Source organism: Cynocephalus volans, chromosome 4 (assembly GCF_027409185.1).
Source record: "Cynocephalus volans isolate mCynVol1 chromosome 4, mCynVol1.pri, whole genome shotgun sequence".
NCBI classification, from domain to species: domain Eukaryota; kingdom Metazoa; phylum Chordata; class Mammalia; order Dermoptera; family Cynocephalidae; genus Cynocephalus; species Cynocephalus volans.
Genome location: NC_084463.1, coordinates 109318054 through 109332396, shown reverse-complemented (window position 1 = coordinate 109332396; position 14343 = coordinate 109318054). Strand labels below are relative to the sequence as shown.

Genomic DNA, 14343 nt, shown 5'->3' with positions numbered 1-14343 from the left:
TGGGACCCAGATCTCTTAGACTCTTGGTCTAGTGTATGATTTTTGCCTTATGGGAGAGGGCTGAGGGGGCTGACAGCCATTCTGGGCTGCACTTTGTGTACCTTTCTGTGTTGTTCTGCAAATAAGTCTGTAGACAATGCTCTGGGCAGGCATACAGGAAATCTAGGTTTTAACTATTTTTTTCATTCATTCATTTAGTGATTTAACACCAATATATTAATTCCTACTAAATTCTAGGGGAGGGGCAGTGCAGAGTGCAGGGGATGTCAAGATTAACAAGATACTGTCACCCCCTTCAAGTAGATCCATTTACAGTATAGTAAAAGAGAGAAGTGAGGAAACAATATGGTGCAATAAAGTGTTATACATGCCATAATAGACGTTTTTCCAGGCATGGTGGAGGCATCCAAAACTGGCCATTTCCACTTGGGCAAAGGGGTAGGGTGTGGAAAACTAGGAGTTTGATGTGCCTAAAGGTGAGATATAGGACTGGTGTGGAGGGAAAAACAGTATAAGAGGATGAAAGGAAAAATAGGTAGGGACCAGATCCCGGGGGGTGGGGTGGGGGTGGGGTCTTGTCAACCATGCCATTGAATTAGCACTTTATTCTGTAGATAGTGGGGAGTTTCAAACATGATCAGTTTTGTGTTTTAGAAAGATGTCAGAAGATGAGAGGATGGACTGGAACTGGGTTAAAACTGAAGGCAGAAAGAGGATTTAAGAGACTGTTTTAATAGTCTTGGTGAAAGAGAAGATCTGAACCAAGGACATAGTAGTAGCAGTGGGGAGAGTGTGGCGGGGGACAGGTCTGAGATGTTAGTAAGTAGAATGAATAGGACTTAGTCATCAAGTAGATCAGTGTGTTTGGGGAGGGGTCTGGATCCAGATACTTGAAGAAGCGGGGAAGAAACCTGACCTTTTCTCCTCTCTGTAGAAGGAATTGGGAATACATGCAGCAATAAAAGCAGGGGCGAAGGAAGCACAAAGCAGAATAGGGATGAGACCATGTAAGAAGACACCCAGCTCAGCTGGATGGGAAAGAGAGGGCTCTCCAGTCTAAGGCCAACCCTTTTAGGTGGGTGTTGGATCTGCTCAAGGATGTCGCTCTTGCATTTTTGCTCTCTGTGTCCTGCGTTGACAACTTTTCCCTGTCTACTGGATCGTTCCAGTTATCATTTTAGCATGCTTTAATATCTCCTAGCTCAAAATAACAGAGAAAATGCTTCTGTTATGCCACATTTCCCTCCAACTACCACCCCATTTCCTTGTTCCTTTTTTAGGAAAACTCTTTGCAGGATTTGTCTGAACTCTTTGTCTCCAATTCCTCTCCTCTCCTCTCATTTTCTTGAATTCCTTCCAGTCAGGCTTTGTTTGCTTCCTACCTGTCCACAAAAACCTCTCTTCTCAAGGTCACAGTGACTTCCATGTTGCCAAATCTTAGTCATTGTTTCTTAGTCTCTCTCTTACTCGGTGGTGGGCAGATTTGACTCAGTTGATCACTCCCTATTTCTTGGATGTCTCAGGACATCACTTCATGGTTTTCTTCTTTTTCACTAAATGCCTTTCTCAGTCAGTTTCCTTTGCTGGTTCCTCCACCTCATCCTGACCTCAAAACACTGGAATGTCTCAGGGCTCAGTCCTTGGATTTCTTCTCTAGCTACACTTACACCCTAGATGATCTCAGCTAGTCAAACAGTTCTAAATAATATATATATATATATACATACTATTAACATACTATTAATGACTTTCAAATTGAAATATATAACCTGAAATCCATTCTACCAGGTACTCAGGCCAAAAATCTTGATATAATCTTTGAATTCTCTTTGTCTCTCAGACCCTCATCTAGTGCATCAGCCCTCAAAATAGGTCCATTTCTACTGCTCCCATTCTAATCTGAGCCATCATAATCTCATCTTGATTGTTGCAGTGGCCTTCTAAATAGTCTCCCTGCTGCCACTCTTGCACCCTCACCCTTCATTCTCTGATGTAAGATCATGTCACTCTTTTGCTCACACCCCTTCAAGAGCTTCCTTTTCTTGAGTAGAAGGCCAAGTCTTAATCAGTGGCCCAAGGGGTCCTCTATGTGGCCCCTTGTGCTTCTCTGACTAATCTCCAGTCCACTCCTCTTCTCACTGCACTCTGGCCACACTGGCCTCCTTATTACTCCTGGAATACAGTAAGTATGCAGTTGTCTTGAGCCTTTGCCCTCCTGCTGCCTGGAACATTCTTCCCTTGGATAAACACATTGCTTGCTTCCTTCAGGTTATGTTCACATGTTCCCGTAGTAGAGGGTCCTTCCCTGATCTTCCTATGTAAAATAGCAACTCATCCCCGCTATTAATTGCACATCCCTTTACCCACCATCATTGTTCTTAATTGGCCCCATAACCATCTCACATAGTTGGTTTGTTTATTGTCTGCTCACTCTTAACAAATAAAGCAACACTATGTCCCTCCACCAGAATATAACCTATAGAAAAAGGGACTTAGTCTACTTTTAGTGTCTGCTGATCCTTATGCCTAAAATAGTACCTGGAATATACTTGGTGCTCAATATTTGTTGGTCAAATGGATGAAGAGCCAAGGTGACACACTGTAGTTTGGATGATAAATGGCTTCCTTTGTTCAGGTTCAGAGAAGATTAACAAGGAGCTGTCTTGGGAGAAGTCCTGAAGGAGTGAAGCTGGAGACTCAGTGGCAGGGTGGGAGACTGACCCAAAAGAAGGCTTTGCTCAAGTAATTTGTTCCTGAGATAGCCTGGATCTGGGCATTCGCATTCTTTTGGCCATGATTTCCTCTTGTCCATTGTGGGAGTATGGAGATTATCTTACTTTCACTCCCAATCTCAGTTTGAGGAACTAGGAAATAACTAGAGAAAGTGAAACTGAAGTCCAAGAGCAGGAGATGCCACTTGCCGTGTAAACACATTGTCACAAAGAACCAAGCATCCTGACACCTGGCCCCCAGTATGTCCATCCTTAAGCCTCCCTGTTCTCTAGGTGAAAAATTCTCCTGAACACTCCTTCAATGTGGGAGCAAAGACTGATGGAGGCTGATTATTGGGATTTCAGAATGAGCTGTGTTTCCAGGGAGTGCTACCGTAAGAGTATCAGAGCCTGTGCTAGTGAGAGAGAGATCCAGTCCAAATGGTAGGGATGCTGGTCTGTGGGGAAGTAGAGAGAAGCATGGGGATGGAGGGCCCCAGGCAGTGGTCCTGCACTGCGGTGGAGGTGAGCCACCTGCTTCATTTTACTACTACAGTGTAGCAAACTGTCCTAAAACTTAGTGGCTTAATACAGTTTATTATTTCTCAAATTTATATATGTTTGCTGGGCAGTCCCTCTACTGGTTTTCCCTGGGCTCACTCATGTATGTAGCTGGGCTCGGGTGGGCCCAAGATGGCCACACTCATGTATCAGGCAGTTGGTGGCTGGCTGTTGGCTGAGGTGCCTCAGCTATGCTCCACATGGCCTCTCATACTCTAAAAGACTAGACTGGCTTCCTTACGTGACAGGCTCAGGGAAGCATTCTAAGTGGGTAGAGGGAGAAATTGCAAGGCCTCTTGAGTCCTCAGGTGTAGAACTTGGACAATTTAATTTCCACCACATTCTGTTGGTTAAAGCAAATCACTAGGTCAATCCAGATCCAAGGGCAGAGAAGTAGACTCCACCTTCCTTTCTTTCTTTATCATGGGCTGCAAAGAATTCATGGCCATATCTGATTTATCCCCCCTACCCTGATAATATTTAGAATCCAAGGACAGAGGTAAACTGACAGAGCTTCCCAGGTGATTATTCTGAATAGTGACTCCCGTATTAATATTGGTAATTATCAAGCTAAGATTGAACACTGTGTATTAGACACTAAGCTCAGCACTTGACATCTATTATCTCTATATCTCACAACAATCCTCTGAGATACGTGTTCTTTTAACCCTTATTTTACAGTTAAGGAAACTGAAATGTAGAGAGAGAAAGTTACTTGCTCAAAGTCATGTAGCTGGTGAGTGGCTACACTAAAACTTGAACCCTAAGGCCATGATGTTCTCACTCTCTATTGAGAATGACTGGCCTACCATAACCTAGTGAAGAACAATCCTAATGAAAATTAACATTTCACATCTATGGTCTCATTTGCCCATAATGACAATCCTGTGATGAAGTTAGAACAGTTTTGAGGAAATGAAAATGGATGCTCAGAGAGTGAGTAGCTTTGCCCATGATCACATTCCTAATAAGAAGTAGAATCAGAAACATGTGGAGAGATAGCAGTGAATTCTACCCTCAAGTGAGAATGTCAACCCCATGATGGCAGGGAGCAAGTGAATGCTGCCTTCTCTGCGATGAACCTAGGGATGCCTGGGCTATAGGTCAGCATAGGCAGGTCCCTCTTTCTGTCCCAAGATGCTGGAGTGCATTGGGCTTGGCCTATGTGGAGAGGCTGGGCAAGGGCAGCATTTGTAGCCATGGCCCCCGATCAGCAATGATAACAAAGACAGGATGTTAAAAGGAAAAGGTCAGTCTGCTCTCTGTTTTATCCTTCACAAGAGGAGAGAAATGAAACCTCAGTAGCAAGCTAGGCATTGAGAGAAATTTCTTAACCTGTGAGGATTTGTCCATGCTGGAACCACTAAGTTACAGAATCATTCTTTCTTTAAGCATGCTGGAATTACGAGAGATCCTCAACCATTGTTCTGTCTCACCTGTGGGAGCCATGCCCTACACTCCCATAAGTAACAGTGGTTCCACGGACAAGAGAGTTCTCACCTTGGGGATTGGGAAGATACATCCCCAGGGGAGCACGTATTAAAATGTCTGGAGGGGTGAGATATGAATAGTTCAAAAAGGCTCCCCAAAAGATTCTGAGTCTCATTAGGTGCCTGTTATCTGCCATTACAATTTAAGCTTCATGAGGACATAAATTATTGTCTATTTTGTTTACTCTTGTATCCAGCACCTAGAACAGGGCCTAGCACATAGGAGGTGCTCACTAAGTGCTTGTTGAGTAAGTAAGCAAACGATATGGTCCTCTGTTAAATGCATCTTCTCTTACCTCCAGTTGAGAATAACTGAAATAGAGTTTTTTTGTGTAGCCCAGGCACTCATTTGTTTAGGGGGCTGGACTGATGACCTTTTGCATCTATGGTTGTATAAAATAAATGAGAGGCCTAAGGCCTCTGTCAATTGTGAGTAGTTTGGGATCTCCCCAGCCTTGAGCCTGGCACATTGCCCTGCCACTGCCTACCCTAGGGAGGGCTAAGGCTTACTCTGTTCATACATCCTCACTGAACAGAGTCTCTTTGGTCATTGGCTTGGCTGGGCACGGAATTTCTCTCATCTGTGCCCATGTACATGTGGGATGGCTCTTGTCTGACTTGCCCTTTTAAAAACAACTTAAGTATGTTGAGGTTTCCTGTTGACTGAGGGCAGCCAGGGGCTATGACCCAACAGGGAATTGTCGGCCAATCCCTGACTCATTCTAGCTCCAGTTTTCTGTGTGTGAGCAGGCAGTGACAGCAGCCTGGCTCAGGGGTAGCTTGCTGCTTTCTTGTAGATGGCATGGCACTCTAGAGCCTGCAAGGCTGGACAGCCCAGCTTTGAGGACCATGGCATTAGGGTCAGGTAGGCCTTTCTGGCATGTAGTGTTGGCAAAATCCTGCTGTCTTTGAACTGAAACTCTTTGGAAAGAATTCTGAAAGTTGACAGTGATTACCCTGTAGACAACTAGAAAGGTGTGTGAAGGAGTATACTCATAGTTCTCTTCAATAAGCTCGACCTTTGCCTTTTCCTTTCTTTTGTCTGTCCATCGTTACTGAACGCCTTCCACCTACTGACTATGTGTCTCTTGACCTAGAAGAAATCATGGTCTGATAGGGAAGACCAAGAGGTCCTCTGATAGTTACAAATGTTCTAGACAGAGGTATGTGCAAGGCTGCAGAAGTTTCTGTTGAGCTGTGTCTGGGGGCCCAGGCAGTTCACCGAGATGTCAGAGGCTACTGCTTCCTCTTTAGAGAGGCAGTATAGTTCATGAATAAGTTCATGTCCTGGCTTCAACACCTACCAGCGAGTGACCTTGCATGAGATATTTACCTTTCTATGCCTTAGTGTTTTTCATTTGTAAAATGCTCATATTAATACAAAATAGTAACCTCATAGAATTTTTGTGAAGATTAAATGAGTTAATATACGTAAAAATGTTTACTTAGAACTGTTCCTGGTATTTGCTAAGATCTGTATATGGATTTTGAATTGGGAAATGGCTGATGCTTATCAGATGTGGTGCTACCTCTGGAGAGTGGGGCTGCCTAGGGAGTTGGTCTCTCATTCCCATTACCCTCGTCACTGAGAGAGCAGAAAGGACTCTTTCTCGAGTGCCCCTCCTGACCTTTTCGAGGCCCTCAGTGATCCTAATTCTGGTCAAGACCCAAGCTGAGGAAATAGGATCTTGTGTCCAATAGCAGAAGTCTCAGGGGAGGTCTGGGCTTGTTAAGGGGAAAGATCAAAGGGTTCAAGTGTATGTATTTGTGGCTACTTCAGGAAGCTAGAGCTGCCTGTGTCAGTTGATCATTAATATCTCTTCTCCACTCCACATTCACTGGATTCACATTAGTCAGTTATAATAGGAACATTTGTTCTGGGGAAATTGGCAAATGTTACCAATCTATACTTTCTCCCCCAGAGAGCTAGTTGTTAAACATGTAGCAATACACCAGTGGTCTTATTGTTCTCTTGTTGGCAGATGTAGACTCTTGGGATGCTCTAGCCTGTCACAGAACAGGCTTCTGTTCCAGACATTACTCAGGGTCTCTAGGGATAAGTTGGACAAGGAGCCCTGTTGAATTTGGCCTGCTGTGGTTAAGGAGTGTTTCTCTCCTTGAGGACCACCTCAAAGGTGCATTACTTGGATAGAGTTCTTTTTAGCTTGAGAGTCCTACAGGAAAGAGATGCTGAGCTCTCTAAGAATAAGACGTGAAACCTCTGGTTGTTAGGCCACTCATTACTATTTTCTTTTTTTTTTTTTTGCTCCTAGGTCTCAGTCAGTCTCTCCACCTCCAGTTCTCTCCCCACCAAGGAGTCCCATCTATCCCCTCAGTGATAGTGAAACCTCAGCCTGCAGGTATCCCAGTCATTCCAGCTCCCGGGTGTTCCTCAAGGACTGGCAACCCCGTGATTCTTCACCCCCAAATCCTCAAGATCCTTCTCCAGATACTTCACCACCCATCTGTCCCCTCAAAGCCACCAGTTTTGGTTATTTGGAAAGAAGTCCTTCAGTGTGTAAGAGAGAGGACCAGAAGGAGAACATACAAGATGCAGCCCAGGATGTGGAGGGAGTAGCTGCTTGCCTCCCCCCTGCCCAGAGCACTCCATTCCTAGGGCCAGCAGCTGGCCCACGGAGCATCTTGCTGACCCGCACTGGCACCCGTGCCCACAGCCTGGGCATCCGGGAGAAGATTTCAGCATGGGAAGGTCGCCGAGAGGCTTCGCCCAGGATGAGCATGTGTGGAGAGAAGCGGGAGGCCTCTGGAGGCGAGTGGGTGGTCAGTGAGGGCTGTCCCAGTGTGGGCTGTCCCAGCGTGGTTCCATCCCCTTGCAGCTCAGAAAAGACCTTTGATTTCAAGGGCCTCCGGAGGATGAGCAGGACCTTCTCCGAGTGTTCCTACCCTGAGACCGAGGAGGAGGGAGAGGCACTCCCTGTCCGGGACTCTTTCTACCGGCTGGAGAAACGGCCAGGCCGGAGTGAGCCCAGTGCCTTCCTTAGGGGACATGGCAGCAGGAAAGAGAGCTCAGCAGTGCTGAGCCGGATTCAGAAAATTGAACAGGCTCTGAAGGAGCAGCCAGGCCGGGGACTCCCCCAGCTCCCCAGCAGCTGCTACAGTGTAGACCGAGGGAGAAGGAAGACTGGAACCTTGGGTACCTTGGAGGAGCCAACAGGGAGCTCAAGTGTGAGCGCTGGCAGCCGGGCAGGAGGAGTGGCTGGCATTGGGGGGGAGGCGGGTCCACCCCCGGAGAGGGAAGGCAGTGGCTCCACTAAGCCAGGGACCCTAGGAAATAGCCCTAGCTCCCAGCTGCTGCCATCAAAGAGCTCCCTTGATCCCGCTGTGAACCCTGTCCCCAAACCCAAGCGCACCTTTGAATATGAGGCTGACAAGAACCCCAAGAGTAAGCCAAGCAATGGTCTACCTCCTTCGCCCACACCTGCTGCTCCACCCCCCTTGCCCTCCACCCCAGCCCCACCAGTCACCCGGAGACCCAAGAAGGACATGCGTGGTCATCGCAAGTCCCAGAGCAGGTAACGCATGCCCCTCCAGTGTCCTGTAGCTGGGTACAATGGCTTTCTTTTAAGTGGAGGATGCAGAAGCAGATTGTAGTGTGGGATGTAGTCAGTAGTATTTTATAAGGTCTGAAGCATTGAATAATTGTTAGGTGGTAGTTGTAGTAGTGAAAATGAGATCGTTGTTCTGCTCCTGCAGGATACATGAACATGATTGGGAGGGTGAAAGCTCTTCTTCCTGATGCTGTGTACTGAAGATGTTAATTGGATTTGGCCTTTGGGATAGAGCTGGGCTGTGTCTTGAGTCCTGTTGGAGCTTCCTCAGTCCTTCATGGGAAGGTCAGAGCCACCTTTCTTTTAGGTAGAGTGAATAGTCCCTTGAGGACTAGTAGAATCTTAGCCTCACTGTTACATGAAGTTCCAGCAATAAAATTTATTTCTTTGAGTGAAGCATTATCTGAATATTGCATCTTATTATTAATACAGTAGTGTCAACAAATTTAACATGATTCCCTCTTTCCTGAGGGCCTCCTGGCCATAGGAACCCTGGGCCTGAATCAAGAGGGGATTCTTGGATCCTGAAAAGGGAGACTAATGGAAAAAGGGGTGAAAGAACATGTAATCTACTAGTGGCCGTGCCTAAGAACTACCTGTTCTGAGGCTAACATTGGTTTCCTCGTCAGTCTCAGCATTTCTGACCTTCAGCTACCAGGGCCATTCTCCACAGTGACTTGGGTGCTGGAGCTGCCAGAGTTGGTGAAAGCTGACAGGTATCTTATCCTCTGAATTAGGGTAGGCTGGGAGCCAGCTTCCTTTGGAAGACCTGTCCTGCCCCTTAATGCCTGTCTCGTTTAACCCAAAGTCAGATGGACATTCAGGTTTGTCGCACTTCTGGGGATTCTTCAGTCTTTTCCCATACTTCAGGCTTCATCTAACATATTCCATTTCATACATAAACTTTTCTGCATGTGCAGAGAGGGAAAAAAATCAAAAAGATTCACACTTATGAGCCAGAACAATCCTTGGTTAAGGGTAATCCCATGTTTTAGCCCACCCCAAAATGTTACTGTCTCTTTATTTCCTTAGCAGCCTGCCAAGAGTGTTTGCTTTGTCTTTATTCATTCATTTCTATAAACACCTATCCAGAACCTGCTGTGCTCCAAGGAGACACAGGCAAATAAGACATGGTTTGACATGGTTCTTCCATTCAGGGATTTCATGGTCTGGATAGATACTGTGGTATGTGCCACAACCTATATTAGTGCAGGACACTGCAGAGACCCAGAGGACGGACATCTAAATTAGACTGGGGAGTGACGGAAGGTTCCTTATAGAGGGAATTGCTGAGGTAAATTTAGAAGAGGAAAAAGCAGTTAGTTAGGTGACCATGACCAAAGGGAGTAGGGGGAGAGCTCATCAGCCTGAAGGTCTTACATGTATTCCCATACACATTACCTTTATATATAATATATAAGCACAGATACCATCATATGTGGAGTCACTTCATGTAAGAATTAACTTAGCAAGTTTAAATCTGTGCTCCTGGAGAAAAAGAAACAGCTCAAAAAGTATGGGTTGTCCTGTTTGCCTTTCCACGCAATGAGCATATTCCCTTGAAGAGTGTGAGATGGTAAGTTTTTATCTGTTGTGCCAGGTGTGATTCTTAAATTTAATACACTTAAAAAAAATTTTTTTTAAAAAGAATGCAAGCCAAATTTTTTTTTTTCTAGTATCCACAAAAGAAAAAGAAATCTGTTTTAAAAATCTGGGAGAGAAACTGACTACGTTAGTCTTAACGAGAGATAGTATGTTGGCCCTCAATGTGGTCCTTTCCTGGGGGATTTTTAAGGATAATTTGACTGAGCTTGATTTGTGTCTTAATTGCTGATTTGAGAACTACCTGTCTAAGATATTGACTCTACTGTATATGTCAATGAAAACTTGGTCTTCGCAGTCCATGGGCCAACATTTGGGAACCACTGTGCTCAGTCACTGGATATTTAACTAGTGAGAAGTTTGGGTCAAAGACAAATTTGGTAGTCATCAGGGTACAAATGGTATATGTATGGTGATGACTGATGGATATTTGGCCCATAGAAAGAGCAGAGCAAGGAAGAGAGTCCCAAAGACAGAACTCTGACAGACCCTGGCACTTAAAAGGCAGTGGAAAAGGAGAATCCCTCATAAGAGCCTGGAAAGTAATTGCCAGAAAGGTAGTTGAACACTAGGAGAGAATGTCATAAAGGTAATGGGAGGAGAGTGCCAATATGAAGAGTGTTTGGTTGCGTTGAGTGCCACAGAAGGGCCAGGAAAGCTAAGAAGACGTGGCCTTCAGGACATTTTAAATCCTTGCCTTGCATGCCAGTACTCCCAGGAAGAGTTGTTCAGTAGACAAGAGAGAAAGAACTTCATTGGCTGAAAGACCTGATGGTACACAAAAGAAGAAGGAGGTAATAATGGGTGAGAGGAGAGATTCAGGCAGTGCCTATCCTTCTCTCCCTCCCCAGAAGCCTGTTGGGACCTGCCTTGGAGAGGAAGAGGATGCAGTTGGGGTCATGTCTTAGATGAGGCAAGCACCTCTCTTATAATGGAGAGGATTGGACAGTACTGTGGGCTCAGCGCATCTTAGAAGCAAACAAGCCGTGGTCTTGAAATTCTACAGTAGAGTGGTGGGTTATTTGGGGGATGGAAAGAAGCAGGCCACTAGCTGAAGGGACACTGGGTCTTAGAAGTAGCTTCTAGCTGCAAATTGTCCTCCTAGCTTCACCTCAGAAGTGGTTTCATTTGTTTTGATGGCTCAGCCCTTTCTGTTTCAACACACCCCCAATGCAACCCCCCTGATAGCCCTGAGCACGACCCTTCCAGTGTTGAGCCCTTACCATCTGCTCAGTGCAGTATCAGGAGTCCCAGCTAGGATGCACACGTGGATGTGAGACTCCAGAGGCAGATCAAGCACTCAGTTCCTGTGGTAATGGCAGACACTTCTCAAGAAGGATGTTCTGTAGGGCTTGGAGGTGCTTTTTTGGAGGCCAAAATTGTGGTTAAAAGCTCAGACCCTGGGGTCAGCCTGGGTGAATCCTGCCTCTGTCACTTCAATCTCCTTGTTTGTAAAATGGCAGAATAACCTGGTAGCACTGTTGTAAAAAGTAACGAGATACACATGTAAAGGTGCCTTTGACACAGCACCTGACAGATGGCATGCTTTTAAGCTATAGTAGTTGTTACCTAATACTGGTATTATTAGGGATAAGGCACATTGCAGGCACCCAGGTTGGGGCCTTTTAGACCATCTGTCTCTTTATTTGGATGGTAAGTTTGGATCCCTGTTGTTGCCCATGGCCATTCCCCAGCAAGGCAGTAGGATCTGGTTCAGCCAGAATGACTCTTGCTCTTGTTATCCACAGAAAATCCTTTGAGTTTGAGGATGCATCCAGTCTCCAGTCCCTGTACCCCTCTTCTCCCACTGAGAATGGTACTGAGAGCCAACCCAAGTTTGGATCCAAAAGCACTTTAGAAGAGAATGCTTATGAAGATATTGTGGGTAAGCAGTGGCAAGAGGTGGTGGGCTGGGTCATCTCTGGGGGCTGCAGAAGAACTGGAACAGGAAGAGACACTCACGGGTTTACCTCATTCACTGTGGCCAGACTTGGTCCCACCTTTTGGGACTCCTCCTGAAAACGGGCATCAGAGGAAGCATCTTAGCAAAGACAGAGAAGCTGAGTGATTAAAGCCTGGCCCTTGAATGAACTGAAATCCAAAAGACTTTAAAAAAAAAAATTTTTTTTGGAAGGCTTTAGAGTCCAATAGGTGCGCTTCCTTAGCTGTGTGTCCTTAGGCAAATCAGTTAACTTTTGTGGGGACTGTTTTTCTCTTATAAGATGATGATGATGATGTGATGATACTAACAACAACAGTAATAGTAAAGCCTTGTAAGGTTATTGTTAGGATTAAATGAGATAATAAGATGCCAACGGATTCTGTGTCTGGGGAGGGTCCATTTCCTGGTTTAAAGATGGCTGTCTTTTTGCTGTGTCCTCATGTGGTGGAAGAGGTGAGGAAGTTCTCTAAGGTCCCTTTCATAAGGGCTCTAATCTTGGTCCTCATTTTCTCCCAAAGGCCCCACCTGCATGTACCAGCACATTGGAGATTAGGTTTCAACATATGAATTTTGGGGAGGACACAAACGAGCTAACAAGTTGCATAGCCCCAGTTTCATAGATGCTGGCAGAAGACACAAGACTCCTGGGTCACAAGGAACTTTATCACTCACAGCACAGCAGGCAGTATGAGCTTCATGTTTATACAGGTTCCCCTTGCTCACAAGGCCTCTGGCTGTATTGTAGAAGTACAGATAGAAGCTGCACACACTTCAAATCTGTATATTACTCTGTTACTGTTGCATATAACAGAATACCTGAAACTGGGTAATTTATAGAGGAATAACATTTATTTTTTACAGTTTTGGAGGCTGGGAAATCCAGAGTCCAGAGAGCACATCTGATGAGAGTCTTTTCTTTGGTGGTGACTCTCCACAGCAATGCAGGATGTCATATGGCAAATAGGAGCTGAGAGCTAACCTCCTTACTTGCTCTCCTTTTAAAGCCATCAGAACCATGTCCATTAATTCATGAATGGATTAACCCGTTCACAAGAGCAAGGCCTCACAATCTAATCACTTCTTAAAGGCACCTTTTAATTACCATAATTGGTTTCCTACCCTCTTTGTAACTGTTACAATGGAGGTCAAGCTTCAGTGAGTTTTGGGGGGACATTCAATCCATAGCAGTCTGTGTCCCAGCAGAGGAGCCTGAGCTTAGAAAAACCTGTCTTTTCAGGAGCTGCTAGCAAACCTGCCCAACCTTTGCCCTGTAAGGAGACATTATCGTTCTGGTCAAAAAACAATTCTGCCTCTGCGCTGGAAGGAGACACTATCTCTTTCTTCCAAGGCTGTTTGCTATATGAATGTCCTTGAAAATACAGTCTGGAGCTGTCAATTCCTCTTGCTCAGAAGAAGGGCAGAAATGCAAGACTCTAGAGAATTGTCTTCCAGCAAGTGAGAGGATGTGTTGGCAAACTTGAGTTCAAGGGTCGACAAAAAAATGGATGGTCCAGCCTGGGTTGGGTTTATTTTTTGTCGTTCATTTTAATTCTGCCCTCATCCTCTTTAATGGAGCCTCTGATTCTGCTCAAATAATGTGTGTGTGTCTCAGTATAGTTCAATGAAGAGGAGAGAAGCAGTGAGCTGTTTGCTGGCATGCTCCCTCTCTCTGCCCATGTCTTCTCTCTGTCTCTGTCTTAGGCCTTGAAGCTGGAGAACATAGTCTTAATTAACACATTAGAGAAGTGGCCCAGTAGAGAGAAACCTCCAGATTCTCAGAAGAATGGAATCTTTTGAAGAGAGGACCATGTATTCCTTCATTAGATCGTAGCCATTCGTTTCATAGTTTTTGCCTTCTGTCTTTCTGGACCAGCATTTCTGGGGAACAGCAGCCATTCTCAGACCCACAGAGAGACTGTTTCCTAGGAGCAGAGCATATAGTATGTAGCCATGCAAAACTGGGTCATAGCAGGAAGACCATGGGAGCGAGATCCCTAGGACAGCCGAAGAGTTTGAAGAGGGGGGTTTTTTCCCTTACCACTGAGGAAAAGACAGTTTTTTACCTGGAGCTGAGGTCAGGAGCTGTGGGGATCAGAGCTAAAGACCCAGAAGCTAGGTGAGCAGTTGAAGAAGATACCCAACTCCAACTTTACCCTGTACAGCCCTTACCCCTAGCTTTAGCACTTACCCCTAGGCCCATCCATCCAAGAAGCATCCAGTCTGCTTCTATATTTTCTTGCCTCCTCATGTAATATTCCAAAGTGGAAGAAAGTCTTCCTCTCTAGTGAGTGAAGAGGCATCTCTATCGTCCCGTCCCCCTCCCATCCCAACCTCACCTGCCTCCCCACTTCTCTTGCAGGGTACATCCCAGTTTCCCCTGGTTGGCAGAAACTGTAATGGATATTACTATCCAGGGCCCTTGGGAGCACCAACTGTGGCTGCTTCAATGGGCAGAGAGGTCTGTAGTT

General features: G+C 45.6%; 1 protein-coding gene across 3 annotated transcripts in view; it reads left to right on the top strand.

Moving 5' to 3' along the window:
- DENND2B (DENN domain containing 2B) overlaps positions 1–14343 on the top strand; it is a 148190-nt gene that overhangs the window by 106219 nt on the left and 27628 nt on the right. For all 3 annotated transcript variants that reach the window (XM_063093367.1, XM_063093369.1, XM_063093368.1), the window contains 2 exons: positions 7036–8295; positions 11682–11818. In XM_063093367.1, the coding sequence (XP_062949437.1) occupies positions 7036–8295; positions 11682–11818 (1397 nt within the window). The remainder of the gene's footprint in view (positions 1–7035; positions 8296–11681; positions 11819–14343) is intronic.